The 20574-nt window shown below is 37.6% G+C and overlaps 1 protein-coding gene across 1 annotated transcript; it reads right to left on the reverse strand.

Moving 5' to 3' along the window:
- Positions 1-2887: 2887 nt before the first annotated feature.
- On the reverse strand, positions 2888-19550 carry LOC104919982 (calcium/calmodulin-dependent 3',5'-cyclic nucleotide phosphodiesterase 1B). Its single transcript, XM_019270722.2, has 14 exons — positions 19349-19550; positions 17267-17380; positions 14882-15064; positions 14344-14410; positions 14096-14212; positions 13565-13705; positions 12389-12489; positions 11205-11330; positions 8516-8617; positions 8188-8308; positions 5014-5095; positions 4725-4842; positions 3765-3901; positions 2888-3387 (listed from the first exon to the last, which is right to left on the reverse strand). The coding sequence occupies exons 1-14, from the start codon at positions 19399-19401 to the stop codon at positions 3290-3292; spliced, it is 1560 nt and encodes a 519-aa protein (XP_019126267.1). The 5' UTR covers positions 19402-19550; the 3' UTR covers positions 2888-3289.
- Between the last annotated feature and the right edge of the window lie 1024 nt (positions 19551-20574).

Here is a 20574-nt window from a genome sequence, read left to right on the forward strand (position 1 = left end):
TCAAAATCGCACCCCTTAGCTTTGAGTAGATAAAGAACTTTTTGACATCCAGCCAATCAAATTGCTTCATTTGAACCACATTTCCATCCACGGTAACATCAGCATTTGACGTGGAAACTAACAAACAGTCAGACCGGCAACTTTACAAAGCGAAAGCCACAGCCTGTAAACAACAACCCACATTAGATTTCCTGCTCTCCATCTTATCTAACTTAGAACCACGAACACACATCTTGTCCTGCACCTTAGCTTGTTTAACGAGACACCAAACAAACTTTTTTTTTTACTTTCTCAAAAGAAATATTTACTAAACTGCTTCAATAAGTGACCAAACAAACATCCACCAGGGTAAAGTGCGCTGCTGACGTCAGTTTGCAGGTGGGATAGTTAATTAGCTGCTCAGCTGCAGCACATTAAACAGCATGTAAATACCTGAGGTGTTGGTATGGTAGTGAAGCGCCAACACCAACAACACATTATCTCCACATGACACGCAAGCTGCAATCAAAGTTTGTTGACTTTGTCTCTGCTGCAAAGTGCTGTCAATTAAACACACACAGACATGCCCCCAGCTGCTCACATGAAAAAGAAAGTTTCACATACCTTCTCGAATATTTATTTTCTCCTTTCTTTTTAATAACAAAAACTATTAAAATGGATTTAAAAAAACATAATTGACATAATTTTGTCAAACTAAATGAGAGTGGAAACTGATTACTAATACATATTATCCCAGCTGTCTTTTACAGTAACACTAATAACTAGACGTTTACCAGCTAACTGTGTGGTTGTAAATCTGTAGTTAGGACTCTGGGTACATGCAGATGCATATTTTCATTTAACAAGGAAAAACCTACTTCCAATAAGTAAATTACACCCTCGTATTTGACACTTGAATGCTTTCTTGGAATATAAATTCTGGTCATAAAACACCTTCCTGCATGGCAATGAATGAACAGTGACTTCTATACTGTGCTTTATTTTGCCTTTTGATTTTAGTTTTGTATGAAACAAGAGCATTACAAAGTCATCACCACACTCTTAAATGTCATTCCATCTGTTATTTCTATCACTGAAGTGGCATTATTATGTAGACTTTGTGACAATCCTTCCATCGCCTTCACATTATACTTGACTGACCGAAAGAAAGAAACTGTAACAGAAAACTACCGCCACCCTAGTATTGATGTCATGTGAGCAGATTAATCAGCCACAGTACAAGCAGTTTATTTCACAACTGCCAACAATGACCACTATGTCCACAATGAACAATTAAAGACATTAAAACATTCCTGTGCAAGCTTTTGTTTTTTCCTCTGGTGTATTTATGGACCATGTAATGTTTGTTCTGTTTTTGAATGGTAATAGTGTACTTTACATGAATTCAATCTGGGGAGTTTTGTTCCAATTTTACTTGAACTGATTGATGATTACGTCTGTAATCTAAATTTGTTTGATACAATAAAATGTTTAAATTGGTGCTTGGCTTGTTTTTTTTCTTTGTTTTTTTTCTTATTTCTCACATATCCAATCACAGTCTATAATTTTTACACCCAGTCAAGTTAAAAGCATGTTTGACAATCAGAGTAAGCCTGATGTCCAGTCTCAACTATTTTTAGAGATCTTGAATGTCCAAAGCACGTAAACCAGACTTTGCTTCCCCATTAAAATGTCAAAAAGGAGGCACGTAGGGGGAAAGTATCCAAAAAGTAAAACTCAAAGTGTTTGACATCAATGCAACACTGGCCATGTGTTTAGTAGAGGTTGGCTTTGACTGTACCCTAAAAATAGGCACTCTGCCAATAAATAATTCAATGTTCTCGGAGCCGGGAGCATAAAAACACATACATTTTTCATACAGGGCTGTTTTTTACAAATATATTTTGTAAGACTGCAGCAATTTAAGCTACATGTGATATGACGAGAGAGATTGGCCACTTCTCTTGTGTAAGTTTGGTGTAAAACTTTTGGCTTGAGGAAGAAATCTGTGCATCAAGATATTCAGGATATCATACTATATGCCTACTTCGCTTTTGATTCTGCAAATACATGTATGTGTGCAGAATGACAAGTGGCTGTTTTGTATGTTGCAGTTATATAGCTATATATGTGTGTTGGAGGTTGGGGTTTAAGTGTTTGTGCACTGCTCTATTAATTTACAGCCACCTAGTTGACTTGAATGTCAAGTTAATTTGTTAAACTTACTGTCCTAACATGAAGAAACCTGAAGATGCTCTTGCAAACTGACAGTTTAACCAGCGGCTGTTAAAAACTTGAGTTTTGAAGCTGAAGCCTCAGGGCAACCCTCGAGCCTTTTCCTTTCCTTTGCTCTACAGCTCCTCCAGCTGTGAGAGCAGAGAACTGTAATTGTTGGTTTACCAGACATGAGGAAGCTTTTTAAAGGACACTTGACATTAAAATTTGATCAAAAGATGCTTTAAAAGATGCATTGTGGGAAGTATGGAATCATGGTTTTGAAACTCATATTAAGGACTAAAAGTCTTAGCCTGTCTCTTGCAGGTCCCTCTAAATTAGAAAGAAATGAAAAATCCAGCAGAGACACATTAAATGTTCAGTTATGTATTTTTTTAAATGCTAGTGCATTCTTAAAATTGTATAATTATCTAAACATTTCATGGTTAAGATGAAGACTCCTCTGTCTAGTTCAGGTGTAACGCTTCTATTTTTGGTGGTTTATTTTCAGAATGAGCCAAAGCATGTGCTGTAATTTATTTATATATTTTTTAATCCAGACTTGGAACTGAATAAAATAATTTAAACTTGATTTCAACTCAAAGATTAGGATTTCCGACCATGCAGATGAAAACATTTTAACTTAAAACAACAACATCTCACCATAACATGGCCAGCCTCATGAATGAATCAACACCAAATTCACACATGACAAACGTTGACATCTTCACAACATTTATTTCATGGTTAAATGATTTGTGTACAGTTCAAACTATGAAAGGAAAAATGTTTTTACAAGTGTTTAGGTGGCAAATTAAATTAATTACATGCACTATACTGTATAACATGACCAGCATGTACACTTTGCATTTAAATTATCATAGTATACTACACTTAAAATAAGACATGAGGACGTTTCTGTGGATATACTGCATCTTACCTTGGGAAGATGATATTAACCTTAAACCACAACTCCCTCCACCTCCTCTGACTCCATTCGGCATTGTGGTTTTGTTACAGACAGTGACTCAACACCTCAGTTAAGCTTTGTAGATATTTCATGAACAATAGCACATATCATAAAACAAAGTCCTGTCTACTGGTTTCTATCTGTGGTGGGGTCTTGCAGGGATTTTTCTGACAGCTCTTCTTGTTTGGATCTCGGCTCTCTTGTCACACTGGGGTCTGAAAATCCTGGAGGATATAGGAGATTGGAAGAGGCATTGGAAAATTTTGTTAAGCTGAAAGGGAAATGATATCTGTATCTCGTGTTAATCTCATGAGATCACTGGAAAATGAAAGTCGATAACAAATCAAATCAGTGTCTTTTCTCTGCCAAAATAATAAATAAATAAGTCAGTCACAGATATATAAGAGAGAGCTTCTAGCTCTACTCTCTTCTACTCTCTAGCTTTCACGGATGTTGTCAAATCTTTTCATAGGTGATCTTTTTAATCCTGAATTGTTGCAGAAGATGACAGTAGAAAATATATTTTACCCTAACATAAATTTGTCACTTCACACTGTGGATACAGAACATTAATAACAGCACAGATGAATATACGACATACCATTGGAGCCACTTTCCTTCCATTTGAGCTTGTTGTCCTCTGTGAGTCTTGTCCAAGTAGAGCGAAAACTCACCAGCTCAGCTGTAATATGGGCGAGACTCCATTGCAGACCTCTGGAGCTCTCCTTCCAGAGATTACTGTTGAGAAATAACAGAGCTGTCAAAGCAGAGTTTTACCCTTAATTCACCTTTTTGAGTTTTGCTATTATTTAAATGTCTTAAAGGAATAATTGAATATTTTGGGAAATTAGGTTTAGCTAAGCATAAAGGCTGGAAGCAAGGGGGGGACAGCTAACCCATCTCCGTCCAAAGGTAATAAAACATTCTTACCAGGAAGTGCAACAGTTTGTCTTGTAGACAAGTGTGTCTTATATTATATCATATTAGTGTCATGTGGAGGCTATTCGCCTCGTCTCTCCCCTAGTATTTCTGTCTGTCTTGTCTGTCTCTGAGTGTGTGTGTGTGTCTCTGTGTCACTGGGCATCCGTCACACCAGTCTGATTGCGTCATCACCTTTTCCTCATTCACAATTAACTGCTGCACTAAAAATAGAAGAAAAACCCAGCTCTTCTGCCCAGACACTGCCACCATAGTGGAACCTTGTGTCATGGCAAATGCTGTTCTCTTGAAACTACGACTGACATAACTCTGATCTTCCTTGTGACTCACTTTCCCATCAGTTACCCTCCTACTGTAACTCGTTAGCTCAGTTTGGGTCACTTTGGCACTCTTGGGTACTACCAGCCCTGTCACCCTAAACACCCCCTTTCCTGGTCACCTACCCGCCTGCTCATTCCCCCTGGTGTTCGTAATAAACTATCTTTAACTGATTCAGTCTGTTGGTTTGTGTTTGCATGTTTCAGCCTAATAGCTAGTGATTTATTTAGATAATGCTTTTTGGGAGTGATAAAAAATGTGGCACAGTCTTTCCAACAAGTACAAGCCTTGTCTCTGTGCATACCTGTGTCTGTTGCAGGGGTCTGGTGGACCTGGGTTCTCCTCCACCAAAGGAATAACAATCTTCTCAGCCATGTCGGTCAACAGAGAGAACGTAGGATACACAATGAAGTCTATGAAACCTGCAAAAGCAAATGTTAGTGTTAATTAGGGATACTTTTTTTGCTGTGTATTCATGTGAAAAATACCTTCAATCTGTTGTTCAATGTTTCCTACAAGAAGTGTGGATAAAAACAAAATCTCTTTTAACAGAACGAAGAGGACAGAGTGAAAAATAGTGTTTTGAGACATACCGATCTGGGACTCAGCAACCAGGGTGCTTTTTCGATCACACAGAGGAGAGAAGGGCAGGCCGAGCTCCGCCTCTCTATCACCCTCACAAAGATAGAAAGAGAGAGAGAAGATATCTTAAAGGGCTTCCCACAGATTGCCTGAAAATAACTTTCGAAAGGTTATTTGATTCCAACAGTCACAACCTTTTGAGATTTTTCAAAGAATACCAAACAAGTAACACAACAAACATTAAAAGTCTTGACTGAGAGAGGTTTCACACATCTTATTTTTAGAGAGGTAAGGCTGCTCAACACCTCCCCTTATTTTATTTCCTCCAAGTCCAGGCAGTGAAAAGAGAGGAAAGAGGATGGCAGCACATTGCAACTTGTTGTTGTTGTGTTTACTGGAAACCCACTCAAAGCACCAGCCAGTTCTCTTATTGGCATCTGGCAAGGCTCAGTAGATATTTGCTTGAAAATGACATTTTAAGTGGGTTGTAAGAATACATGATTGATGGTTGTAACTCAGACATCAAACATGTCCTACACCTGACTGGATAATTACATCTCTTGTTGAGCTGTCATTGTTCTGAGAAATCAGGCCAGCAGATCAGAAAATGTTCCTTTTTTTAAGCTTTATTTGACAAAGACAGATTGAAGAGTGACAGGAATGTGGGGAAAGAGTTGGGGAATGACATGCGGAAAAGAGCCACAGGTCAGATTCAAACAGATGCTCTAATGAATGAGCCAAACGACACCCAACCAAAATCAGCTTTAAAGAAAAAATCACAGAATCATGCTTCAGTAGATATCTGCAACACTTTATCTAAATAAGTTGCCAAACAATCTCTTCTCAAGGTCCATTTAGTAGTTGTTCTGGAGCTTTCAATTATACCACATGATCATTATCAGTAGATGGAGTTTTTAACAGTTGTTAGATTTTTCAATCGTTTTCTTGTTATCCATGTTGCTGATTAAGATCATGTTATATTATCGAAAGCTACTAAATGACCCTTGAGGTGCTTGTTTTAAGGATGGAGATCTGATCATCTGGTTTTTTGATGGTTGGTTAACATCCAAATCCATTCTGATATTTCCGCAACTAAAAAAGAAACATTTGGAAATATTTGACCTGTTATTTCACTTTCGTCTAACTACTTAGTTAGTTAGTAAAATAACCTGCAGCACTACAGTAGCTAAGCAACAGGTTATCTTACTAACTTTAAATGCACACATTAAATGTTTGTTAAATAAAATATTAATGGCTAGAATTATGATAATAATTAACTTGTGCGCAAAATATCAAATCAACCTACTTATACTCAATTGTGGCTCTAACAGACAGAAAAGTTTAATAAAATAATCTAACCTCAGAGATTTTTATTATTAATTACCTTGTTACATTTTTTTTTCCAACTGTGAAGAATGAACTTGAACTTGTCTTTGGAGAGTTTTGAAAGCTAACATCATAATTTCTACAAGACAACATAATTTGGCTCACTCGATTCTCAGTGGATTTTGTTTCCAGACTTAAATCTTGTATAAAACCAGAGCTTGAAGGATTTAGTCTACAGAGTACATGTTCAAAAAAAACATTTCAAAGAGGCTGTCCTCTCCCTGACTTTCTGTGCTTCATACCTGAGATGCTATTTATGTGGTTTTCTTTAGCTCTGACGTAATAAACCTCTTTGAAGGTTTCCCATTGCTCTTCTCAGACTCTGAGTCATTTACAAAAATGTTGAGCTATTATCAGGTGTTCGACCTTTTGACTCATCAATCATGTTGAGATAATAACAGATCAAACCAGTCAGATAAGAATAGAAGTAGGTGGGACATGAAAGAACGTCCGAGAATTTATCTGAGCACATGTGGAGGTAATACTTCTCGTCAGAGGAAATGTTACACGTACGATCGAACATGAGTGCATACAGTGAGGCTTTAATACTAAAAAAACACGCAGACAAAAACAACACAATAAGTCAAACGCCCTTCTAGTACAAAAGACAGTTATACATAATATTATGCCCTCTATTTTCTATCAGAATTATTTATGTATATATAGAATATATATATTGTTTTTTTTATTCCAGTGGAACTGAAACAAGATAGAAAATTAATTGGGATCAAACGTAACTAATTAATTACAAACCCTGTACTGTATACCGTTTAAAAAATAAACTTTCAGTCTCTAACCCCTCCCTCAACATTTTATTAATTCGGACACATGACACTGAGTAACGATATAAACAATCCGACGAGGTGCTGAAGTGGGTTTGATGTATCAAATGGAGCTCCTTTCATGAAGACAAGCGAAGTGGCCACATGGCCTGAGTGGACGGCAAGATAAATTTCACTGCTTTGTTTAAACAGAGATATGTATGTTATGACAGCTAGATGTGGGACTCTCTCGAGTAGAGTGTAAAAGCCTAGACCTGCTGTATGTGAAAAGTATCCTGAAATAACTTCAGCTATAATTCAGCACTAGATTACTAAAACTCAATTAAACTGACTTAAAATAATGACTTGTGATGAAAAGGGTCAATGTTTTTATGAACAAATTCACAGGCAGCGAACCAAAGGACAGTCTGTGGGTGAAAGACTGTAGTGAAAACTTGGGGTGACAATATTTATCATTGGTATCAGAGAGCTTAATTCATCCTATTTTTAGGATGAATAATATTTATATGTATTTATGAAAAAACTAAGTGTGCAGAAGAGGGTTAAGTCATGAACCCTATTAAGTATTTTGTTTAAATTTTCTGGTTTTCCTCATATTTACATCAAATAACACCCACATAAAGATGGACAATGAGACTAAGAATGCAAACAAACCCTAAATAATAGCATCCCTAATAAACCAACTTACAACACCAAGTAACACATAAAAGCAGGATGGATCTCTCTCACCAGCAATACCATATATTTTCAGAGCAAAGCAAGTCCTACAGCCACTCTATTTCTTGCGTAAATGAATACTCCCAACATTATATTAAAATGGGTTTCAATACTTTCTACAATAAAAATCCCAGTAATAAATTCAACGCAACCACTGCTCAATAATTCCACTGTGTTAAACTTGTTCTACACAGTAGCATTTAAAATTACATAATAACTTAAGTGGGATAAGACTGATGCTTGACTTGAGAAGAAGGGAAGAAAAGAAGAGAAACACTCAGATTGACAGTTATTTTCTACCTGGCGAAAAAACTCCTCCATGAGGGCTTTAGTCCATCGAGAGTGCAGCGCCCAGGGCTTGGATGGATGGCTTATGTCGGCCGTGTGGAGTAACAGAGACAGTGCTTTGGGCTTGTCAATCCTGTTGGAGAAAACATAATGCACTTTCGTCTTTGTTGTGTTGTGCATCTCAGACATGCATAAAAAACAGACTTGACATCAGCCAGCGTGACACTAATTTTCCTGTCTGCCTCTTTGTGCGGGATTTCTAATCAGCTGAATCCGCTCTGAACATTTTATGACCTCTTGATTACGCAGCACAGCATGAACAACAGTCCATTAGCGTTACCGTTCTTGTTGTTGTAGACAGGCCTTCATTGCTTTGACTTGGAGTAGGTGGGAGGACATGTCTGTGGACAACACCATCTCTATGACAAGTGATCGCAGCTCCCTGTAAACAAAAACACACAGAGGCACACACACACACACAGTTTACTAGCTGACCTTGGATTATGGGAAGGAAGTATATGGAGTAAAAACGGCAAAGGAAAGAGGACTCAATGGGGTTGAGCCCTTTTTAGATTTCCTGATGGATTTTCTAGTTCCCATGGTAACGGCAACTGCTAGAAAAGCCTGCTACATTATGCTGCTTGTATTTATCTTGATATCTGCAGAGCTCTCCCATGAATAACAGTCACATGCTGTAGGCCTATCTGTGATATGAGAACCCTCCATGAATATGAAAATTGTTATACAGTTTGAATATTTTCTCATCCAGTGCAGAAATGGATGAAGGAGAAAGTCAGCTAATGTCAGTTTAGTTTAACATATCGGTATATATCCATCAAGCATAGCTGACTTTAAAATGTACATTACATAACGCATTGTTAAAGGATAAAATACTCTACCCTCACTGAGAGTCCGAGAAAGTACATAGTGACTCATTCACTATATCGTCACTGATTAGTGAATGAGTCACCAAACAGTAATAGTAACATGATCTTTTATTGATTCCTGAAGGAGAAATTTCATCTTAAGAGGTCAGAGGTCAGGGTCAGAAGCAGCCGTGTAGCTGGCAAGGATTCAAAGTCTCATTTGATGAAAATTCAAGCTGGACAGATGATTGGCCTCATGGGGTCTTTGTCCCCCTTCTGTTCCCCTCCTGTCAATATGTCACCCTGTAGCCATTTTCAGTCCAACAACACAGCACTCAGCTATTTATATTTAAAATATTAAGGCTGGGTTTACTCTATGTTTTTTTTTTTTTTTGTCAAGTAATCATATAAAAATCATTTTCCCACTGAAGTTGTAAATCTTTGAACCAAGGTCTTAAATGTATAGTTTCACTTTTTAGGACTGAACAAACAATTACCTAGCAGTTGAGAACTGTAGTTTTTAGCAAAGGTTACTCAAACAGGAGTAATTAGTTCATTTGTTAGGAACTAAGCTGTGGATTATTATACATTTGGTCCTCTTGTGAGTATTACAGTACAGCAGCAGGGTGGTGTATGTGGGATTTATACAAACTATAAATATATACTGCTATATATCTGAGGCACTGTCATTTTTAGCAAGAGTAAAATATAAAAAATAATATTATTAATAACATTTTTGGGTGTGTAAGCACTAGTGGGTATTTGCGAAAGTAGAAGCTTGAATGTGGGATTTAAAATAAAAGACAGTGCCCATGTTCATGGTAATTAAGAAACCCTGTGTAATAGTGTGGCTCATCACTGTGTTCAGTTTGCAATGACACAAAGGAATAATGTATCATAAGCTTTGGCTACAGAGACAATGTTTGTTTGTATCCCATTTTATGAATCACTTGTTTGCTGTGCAAACTTTGAGTAAGTATTTTGCCCAACATTCCTAATCTCTTTCTATGTCAGTAAATGAGATGTAGGTCTTTTGCTAAAAAAGAGAACGAATGAGAGGTCATAACATTCAGCTGTGTAGTTACGTAGGTGGGGAGCAGAGTTGTGGGTTTTCCCAGAAAAGGAGCTCCTCAATGCCTTTGTTCAAAATGCATCCTGGTCTAATACGGTAACTTCTTCAGTATCTCCATCGCTTCTCTCTGTGCAAAATGCAGAATCATAATGAAACTATAAAACAAGCCATAGCCAGATGTTCTTTCTCGACAAAACCTAAAAACTCAGTCAGAGATAATGTGTATCACAATAGTGGTTAAATGTTGTTGTGGTAAATAAGGCAAGAGATGAATACTGGCAGGAAATGGTTGATCAGCTCAATGCACTCATAATGCCCCAACATAACATGACAATTCCACAGAGCTCTTTAAACCTTGCGGCAGCTCTTTAAAGATGTTGCAATCACTTTTATTTTTGACCAAATCAAAAAAGTTAAAGTTATTGATTTAATATTATCAGTGATAAATAGACCTAATAGTCTACCAGTCAACTTTTTAATTTGTGTGCATTCAGCATGGTCTGTGCCTTCAGTATATTTTAGTGCATCGTGATGAGCTGTGTAACATTTAAACTGTTAAGCGGGGTTACGGGAAACTACGTTGTCTCTTATCCTGGCAGCTGTTGGTTTCACTCGTCACTCAACCTAATTATGGAAACAATTCAATAATATACGAACATAACTTCTAGGAGACAGGTTTAAAAGTCACAATGTAATGGTACAGTTTGCGTCACTAAAATTGGCTATGTAGCTTCATTTTGTGGTATCACTGATTTACAGTCTTCCATCAGATGATAATTTATATCACTCATAGATATATAGAAAAGAATTAGTGAAAGTAATAGGTTAAATGAGAACTAGAAAATCCAAAATGTCTCGGTAACCCATTGTCACACTTCAATTTTTGGTATTTTTTATTTAATTAAGATTTAATGTTCATGTATGAGAGTTCTGGTTGCTGCTCAGATTCTTTGCAAGCTTTCTCAAAGAGAGAGAGAGAGTTTTTTCTGCCAGCAGTTTTCTGTAAATGATCACTTCCTTGATGTAAGTGTCTCTATCTGTAACAACAATAAGCAACATCATTTTAGATGGTGAAAATGTTGCCGCCTTACATCCATTCCTCTCTGGTCAGATTTATGAAGATGTTCATTTGATCGTCCTGCAGCAGGCGAAACGACGCACTCAGGTGATGGCTTTCCTGTACCGACCGATCATTGTAGATCAAAGCAAACTCTGACCTGTTAGACAGAAAAGCAAACAGAGCGTGTGAGTAAAAAGAGTACAATTCTGTAGTGGTGCAGGAAAGAGGAGGAGGTGAGAATTTAAAACTGAAAATTCTTCTGAGCACTGATTTAAAGAGTTACAGCAGCAAATTAATTGTAATTAAGGAGTTAACTGGAAATTCACATTATATACTTTTAGTTAGTTGAGTATTCTTTTGTCCTATAATTACCATGAATTTACATTTTGAGGAATGTTCAAATTAATTTAAAGTCACTTATAATCTTCTCTTAAGAAATTTATGGGAAACCATAGTACTAATGAAATAAAGCGTAACAGTAACAAAGCACACATAAAAACTTAACTCCTAAAGGCTTTTTAACTTTTGTGATTTGACTCTTTTGGGTTTTAATTTGTCTTTTTGGTGGTAATAAATAGAAACTTAATTTCCAGTCTTGTTCGGCAGCATGCAGCCTCAAAACTCTGAGAAGTCCCATGTTGCACAACATGAAGTTGTTTATTCATTTGGTAATATGTTAAGTGTTAGGCGCACACATGTAATACATTAAGTAAGAAACAACAGAGTTATAACAGTCAGTATCTCACGCCTACAGGAGGTGAGTGTTTGACACTAAGATGATATATTTAGGGTGGAGTACAACTTTAAGGTAGACGTTGTTCAGTTTCTGTAACTAAGACATTTTATTGTGGGTACAATTATTATTCCCAGAATAAAGCATGATGATGATGAGTGCCAAGAGAATATGTTCTTTAGCTCTCTTCAGATGTGGAAAATCGGCATCTAAAAATACTGTGTTCCTTCCATGAAGATGTGTTTGCTTTAGTGTGCTCTCTCTCGCACTCTCACTCACCCTTTTTAAAATGGCACACAGGCCTTTAAGAAACACTACCCTACTATTTCTACACTCGCTGACATCTTTTACTATTTTACGGTTTCACAACAGGATGCAGCGTGTGAACACACACACACACACACACACACACACATATATATATATATATATATATAGCTGGAACATGGTTAATAAAATATGTTTCAGAAAAAAGAGCTTACTTTGTGTGGATGTGAAAGTTGTTTGTGGTTCCCGTGTGTTCATAGTCATGGATGGCTGCAGCAAATAGTGAAGCCATCACCTCAAGCTCTGTCAGCCAGTGCTGGAAAGACACGAGACAAAGCAAATGAATATAAAATCCCTGCATCTGTAGTAGGGTGCACATACTGTACTGTGACAGGAACAGTTAAAGTTATAATCGTGTGACAATGACAATTAATGTGCAAATATTTAGCTAGTAGCAAAATGTTCACAATCTAGTATCTTAGCACGCTGACATTTGCTAACAAGTACAAAACATTTACCACTTTTAATCTACCACAACATGAGGTGGTAGATTAAAAGTTATGAGGTTATTCATACTGAGGGGAACATGAGTGTATGTACCACACTTCATGCTAATCCATGCAATAGCAAATGAAACATGTCACTCAAAACGTGAGATGTCCACCTCATGGGTAGCCCTAGTAGAAATGTGAGGCCTTTCAAAGTTTTGTGGAAATCCAAGAGGTAGTTGTTGAGATGAAAAAAAGACTGAATTGCCACTAGCGAGGTTAAAAAGAAGGTTAAAAAGGTTAAAAAGATGTAAATGAGCGGCACTGTTGCACTGGGTGACATCTTCAATGTGTTTCATTCTGTAGTTTAGTCCACCAAATGTGAATAAATCTGCAGCTTAAAAAATAGTCCTCAAAAGATCGATGATGAGTAATGTTTGCTAATAATGATGGTGGCTAGCAGTTTTAGGAAGTTAAGTAGCATTTTTAAGCCTCCATCACCTGCTTTTAAAGGTTTATATCTTCAGTACAAATATATGGACATGGGACTGAACGCCGCAGATTGGGTTATGCTCAAACAGAACAAGTTCGTACCACTTGTTATCCAACCACATTGGGAATTAAGTGTTTATAGTCGTTTGAAAGGGCCACCCCTGAAGGTGAAATAAAACGTGGGTGTGAATGTTGGAGAAGTTATTAAGTTATAGAAATTGTTGAGTGCAGACCGCCTAGTCCAACATTAGAAAAGTTTGAAGGCAGGACTATTCTACCAAACAACAAGCACTTCTGAAGAGGCATACCAGTAATTTAACATGTTGCTTGTTTTAGTCTTTTCGTGCAATTTGTTGACAATCAATCAAAAAATAAGCAAAAAATACGAATATTTAAATAAGCTCAGTGTACCACGAGTCCAGAGCGCAGTAGCAGGCAGTGCAGCGTCTGGGTCACATCAGCAGCATGAACGTGGCTATGGTAAGGGTTGTTGTGTTTGCAGTATCCTCTCTCCAGTGCTGACAGGAACGCAGTCAGGCACGAGATGGGGATCTGCAAAGTGCATTACATAATCATTAAAGTCAAAGTTGTGTTTAGAAATCCACGGTCCACAAAGCTTGTGTCAACAATAAAAGCTCAAACAGCTTGAATGTTGTAATAAAGTTGTGGTTAGGATTGACAGGGTTTACGGTATGATGAGTGTGATTTGCACACGTAATTTGGCAGCCCCTTGTTCCTTCAAACACCACAAATTGGTCATAAAAGCCATATGCCAGATTATATCTGCAATTACAAAACACATTTCCTACAAAAGTATCACAAGACTAAAGGATTTCTCACTCAAAGCACTGACATTCTTGTATTTCTGTGATAACATATTATATGGAAAGAGCTATATATATATACACATACACTGTCCAATGAAATACAAAGATCAAAGACCTTAAAACGGCTGTTGAGTCCATATCTGGTGATCAGCTCAAAGAACAGAGTTTGTAGAGCGTGATCAGAGCTGGCTGAGTTCAGAGCAAACACGTCAAAGCTCCAGCGGTCAACATCCTGAGTAAGAGAAGAGAAAAGTGACTTTATTGATGCATGCTCGTGGTGCGTATATGATCTCTTTTGTGTTGTCCAAATTTATTGCGCAAACACCCGAAGCAGAGTGAGATTTATGATTAGTGGAGGCTTACCCTGAGGCAGTTTACGACCGCCGCAGGTTGGTCTGGCATGGCTGCCGTGTAGGCCCTCTTGAACATCCTGGAATAATGCAATGTTTATGTTGAGTTCAGTTAAAGTTCAGATGTTGACACTGTGCAGAAAACTCGTCTCAGGAGCTGTTTATATAAATCCTCCAAAGTCCCTGTCCCCATTGGAAGGATGTTTTAAAGAGAAAAGGAGGCTAATGTTTCACAGCCCAGTGCAGCTGTCTGTGTTTTCTGTGGAAGTGATCGTAACAACTATGTATGAGGTTATATCAGAGTTATAGTACAGAGGTGAAAATCAGTCATTTAAAATGGGAATTTTATAGTATGAGATGATCGTTTCCTTATTTTATTGTATTCAAGTCACATAAATATAACATATAGCTGTACGACTGGTGCTGTTTCTGTTCTGCAGCAGCTGCATTGTTACAGACAATAATCAAAGATCCCAACAAATCACACAGGCCTCACTAAATAAAAACAATAACCAGATGAGATATTTAAATGAACATGCGTGTTATTTTACCTCTCCACAAATATCCCAGCCTGCACTGCATGCACAATGCTACGAAACTTGGGCTTCTCGTCTGACCGTCGTACAGGCCGTCGAACCCTCTGGGTGAAGGTGGACGCCAGCCAATCAGTGACTTCTGAAGGTACGCCGTCTGACTGTAGCTGCTGGAGATCGTCCTCAGAATCCAGACACTGCCTGAGAGGAGCCACACACATACACAAAACAGTAGACAGACAGTATGAAAACACAGAGACACTGATGGATAAATATACTGGATAAAATCAAAATAGGATCATAAAAATGTATGAATGCCGTAGATTTACTGTCCACCATTTTATTCGCGTGTCAGAATTGAGTGTGTAAATTTGGGCATTATACAGTGCTCATGGCATCTACAATACTTTCTACTAACAATCCCACGATGCAAAGCATCACATTTTATAGAGGCTATAGTGATGATACATGTGTTTTGTAAGTGTCTTAAATCTCAGTTTACTGTTTACTTTATAGAATGACACTGGGTGTTGAAGATGAGGATTAGGCCTATTCAGCATTATGTCAGTTAACCTGAAAGGTCATCGTAAAACTGTGGCATAGCTGAGATCCATTAAAAAATGCAACATTAATCAATAATTACAGAAATATACAGTTATCTTTTAAGATTGGGAATACAAGGAAACTAGAAGATTGTAAAAAAGATTCTACCAATGATGATAATATTGCTCGTATGAACAATTATTTCTTATAAACAAAGTAATTGGCTACACCAATTAAATGTGTAACCACATTAGCACCACATTATATGGCCAGTTAATGCTTATTAAAATGCAGAATAATTAAAGTTCATGCACTGTTATCTTGAAATTCAAAAAGTGGGTGCAGTTGAATAGTTAATTTTGCTTAGGAAGGTTCCTAACTGTCCTGAGTAGCCATGATAAGAACCTCAATTCACTGTTCGGGCATTCACAACCAGACAAAAAACAAAACATCAATTCATTTGAAGAGTGTCATGCAGAGAAAAAGTGTGTGAATATGGACAGATGTGTTAATGGGATATAAAAACTTTGATCATGAAGTCTGTTGTGTTGTTGACTGTGGAGCTGCGTTTACACACAAAGTAAAAAGATTTTCTAACTTTGATCATCATGGAAGTTACCATTGCTAATTAAGCATATATCTTTGCCACAACTTGCTGTATGAGTGGACAGCAGGGTGAGCAACCATACCAGCAATTCAACAATTCATTTTACTTCTGTGACAGGTGGACAATATTCATTTATTATTTTAATTCTGACGTTGATAATGAAGTCATATTTTTACCGGGTTTTCCACATTTATATTTCCTGCATTAAACTACAGAAGTGCACAGGGAGTATCTAGTAAGTATCTCAGATACTGCGCGTTTTGTAGTCCATCTTCTGGACTGGAGTTTTACCACAGGTCACGTCAATAACATTCACTGTTGCATCATGAAGTAGTCTAGTGTAAGTGCAGTCTGATTCTCTGAACACCGCAGTAATCTTCTTCTGACTCCTTATGAATTCTCCTTCACATCTTGACCTCGATGGAAAACATCACAAGGTCAAGGAAAAGTGCTTAGGAAAAGACTTAAGAGCTTATTCGACGGTACCCAGTGACTTATTGTAGGTGTCTGCTTGACTTTGCTTTAAAAACCTATTTGTGACTTTTACTACCTGCCTGTTAAAAGAAAGTTTTTCCTTGCCATCATGCTTGCTCAGGGTGAGAATTGTCGGGTCTCTGTAAATAATATAATATTATAGAGAAAACGGTCTAGACCTGCTCTATATAGAAAGTGTCATGAGATAAATTTTGTTATGATTTGATGCTATATAAATAAAAATGAATTGACATTTTATCAATTTGAACTTTGGCACCTGATTATCAGTGTGGCAGAAATATATATAAAGGCATAGTTAATGGTCTGAGGGGCTCCAGCAAAAGTAAAGAAGCCAATAATTGCTTTATTTTTCAGTAAATACATTTTTTTGAATAAATAAAAATAATATTAGTTTGGCATATTGCATCACATTAATCCAGATGCCCCAGTTTCCTCCGACAGACATACATACAGGTCAAGTTAATTTTCAATTCTAAATTACTCATGGGTGTGGATGTGAGTGTGAATGGTTGTCTGTCTAGATGAGTTAGCCCTGTGACCAGCGAACTCTGTGGGATAAGCTTCAGCCTTCTGCTACACTGCAAATGAAAAATGAGTGTACAGTAATGGATTAATTTTAGCGCTAATGTTTTTGTTTTTTGTGCACTTTTGGGCTGGGGACAAATATTATCAGAAAGAAATTAAGTACTTTCCCTACTATTCTAATTTAATATGTAATATATATAATATGTTATTACAAAATCATATTATTGTACCACCTTGTTCCATCGAGGTAAACCGCCTCCAGTAACGACGCTGTGAAATCCAGATTCTTTTTGATTTCTTCAAAGTCGACATCTTTCTCCTCCAGCTGCTTCAGCATGCTCCTCAACCTGACAGGAAACACAATTTATTTGGAAGTGATCACAACAAAAATAAAACTGTACATGTCCTTCGTGAAAGTACTGAATCTGCTGTTTCACCTTTTCAAAACAACAATCACTGAGAGCGTAAAAATGGTTGGATGTTACAGCAGAAAGTCTTCACATTAAATCATACTGAGTACAGCAATAAAAGTTATAGCTCCAAAGGAAAGGTCATTTTGAACATAATGGGGACTTTGTGTGATACAAGATTTCTAAACACGACTCTATAAATTGTCAGCACTTGTCATTGTCTTAACTGAGTGAAACAAGGCCCAGGAGGTGCTTTAACAACAGGTTGAGAAATAATTCTCAGGAAAGGAAAGAGTTCATTTGGAAGTGATTCATGCCCAAAGAAAGCCAGTGGCAAAAGGGCATCATTAGTGCCAAATTTTCCATGAGAGAAAAACTTCCCATGGTTGAGGTCTTATGTAATCCACATTTTGTCAAAGTGGACTCTGAAAAATGTGGTTTTAAGTGTTTCTGACATTCTGATCTTGTTTGAGAACATGTTGCTCATTCTTGATTTTGAAACTTTTAATCAAATTACGACAGAGAACTGGTGGAAATGCGTTAATCTCCTGCGGTGTAATAAAGTCCAAATGCTTGGAGCTTGTGTCACCACCTGCAGTGTGTTAATGCAATCTCATCTCAATAATAAATCTTTCATAGTGTAATAAAGCTCAGATAGAACTTGAAACTTTCCATTTTGATGGGATTTTATCTTCTCCGTGGCCGCTTGAATGATAGATTTGTTTGATAAGCTAACACATTTGTGCCACAGATAATTTCTCTAAAGCATTTTGGTGGGCTGCCCGTATGGTGCCGTGACCAGAATTATTGTGCTCAAACCACGCCAGGCCACACCGTGGAGCCAACTCCTGGGGATGAGACGCTCACAGCTTTTCAAGTGTTTATCACGCTGGCAAGGGCTTTCAAAAGCTGTTGAGTCATAAAAATAGCATGCATCTGAATGCCACAGCTCACTTTCAATCTCAAGTAATCTTTTGTGATAACACAGTCTTTTTTGTTTCAACTGTTCGCAGTAGAAGAGCTTCTCACAGGACGTTTACAGGAAATTACTCGTCAAGTGCACTCGCGAAACTCTGTTTATAGAGAGAAATGACAAATCCTCCTTTGGCTCAGACTTTGTTGAATCTACACACTGCAACATGTTGAATGGTATCAGCTTTGTCAGCACAAATCTTTAAGTACATTTCTGTGTCTAGGGTTTTATTGAGGGGAAAAAAAGATGAACAGAAACTTTAAAAAACTCACATCATTGTAAATATGGTCTATCACAACAAGACAAAAGTGTTGATTTCTGTCAAAAAAAGAACCCCTGAAACACTCAACAAGGTTCCAAGCTGTGAACATTGCACACTAATAACATTAAAGTCTTAACCAAAACAAAACCACATGACCCATCACCTCTGCAGCACATTTTCCTCCCACAGCTAGAGCATGAGTAAGATCAGTATTCACACAGTCACTTGGGGTGACAAGTGTTTGCTCTCATATGCTACTAATAATAGTCGGAGAAAATCTTGATGAAAGCATGAAAGATTTAAAATCTTTTTTAAAAGGACACACTGCAAGGTAAGAATAAACTTCTCATTCTTTGCTCTGCAGTGATCGAGGTCAGCAATTTTTCTTTTTTTTTTCAAATGTGGCTGCTGTGTTATCTCTCATCACTCTGTTGTACGGGGTGTATTTTTGACTCACATATTTCCATTGCTGCAAAACAAGAAAACTCCTACATCAGAATATGATCCAAACAGACTTACTGCACCAAACAGTGATCAATCGTGTTCATTTTAGAGATGTAACGTTATTACGACGCCTTATTTATGCAGTCAAAAAAAAAGGCTGAATGTGTAGATAAGTAACTATGATATAAACTGTCCTCTTGCGCTCTTAATCTTAACCCTGTCTTACCTAGAGATGGGGATCTGCAGCCGTTTCTTACGGATTCGCACCAGTTCAGCCATTCCACACTCAAGCTGTGTACTAATGGACCCCAGAGTTCAATAAAAAAAACAATAACAGGATGAAAAAGGAAAATGATTGCAGAGAAGTAGTAAGCAGAAAAGTTCTTCAAACCACCAACGCAAAACTTTGTGTGTCCTGAGACAGACTTCTGTTTCAACAGCTCTCCCACCCACTTCTGGGGGGACCTACTCCACTTCACTCTGATTGGTTAGGCAAGTCCAAACTGTGTCTGTGTGTGTCTCTTTCTCTCTCTGTGTGTATGTGTGTGAGTGTGAGTGTCTTTGTGAGTGAGTGTTTGTGTATATGTGTACGCCCGTTGTGTGAAGTGTGAGTGAGTTGACCTCACTCACTGATGAAGTGTTGACTGCGTGGCTTTCAAGCCGTGTGTACTCAAATCCCAAATGAGAATTTTCCACCGCAGCCGCAAATTAGGGAACTACACAGAGAGTCTTTCACTGAAACCCACCAGAGTCACCCGAACCAAAATACATAAACAAAGCTTGCCCTCAAAAGCCACCCACAACAGCCCAATAGGTTAACTTCTGTTCTCAATACTGGAGTGTACAGAAAGTCTGAGAGGTAAATTAAAAAAAAGTGGGGCACTATTACAGTGAAAATAATATTTCTTTGACAGCTTCAACAGGCTTCACTGCTCTGTTTCAACTCCACAAAATTCACCATGAAAATAATTTACTTTTTTTTTTTATACATGATACATGATACAGAAACTGCAGACAGATGTGGCAGCTTCAATCAACAGATCATATGAATAATTTACAACAAGGTCAAAATATTTTTGCTGTAAATGCCACATTAATAAATGTCAGCTGAGTGTTTTCTGAGCAGTAAAGAGAGGATGTCTGGCCAAAGGGGGAAAAAAAATACTGGAGAGCACACAAACCTACAAGATCTGACAAGACAATGAAAATCATCCTTTAACATTTTTATATTTCCAAGGTCTAAAATTCATTACTAGTCTTTATTTATAGAGCATTGTGAGAGCTCTACAACAACGTGGCTTGGGAAAACCCCTGCCTGCAGTCCGCCTCCCTCCTTGCTTGTCCTGCTTTGGCTGCTGGGTCAGGCTGACTCTCATGCTCCCATGCTCTTTGACATGGCACGGCATATTGCAAACATGAAGAGAAGTAACATTATGACATATGATTCTCCAT

This window comes from Larimichthys crocea, chromosome VI (assembly GCF_000972845.2).
Source record: "Larimichthys crocea isolate SSNF chromosome VI, L_crocea_2.0, whole genome shotgun sequence".
NCBI lineage: Eukaryota > Metazoa > Chordata > Actinopteri > Sciaenidae > Larimichthys > Larimichthys crocea.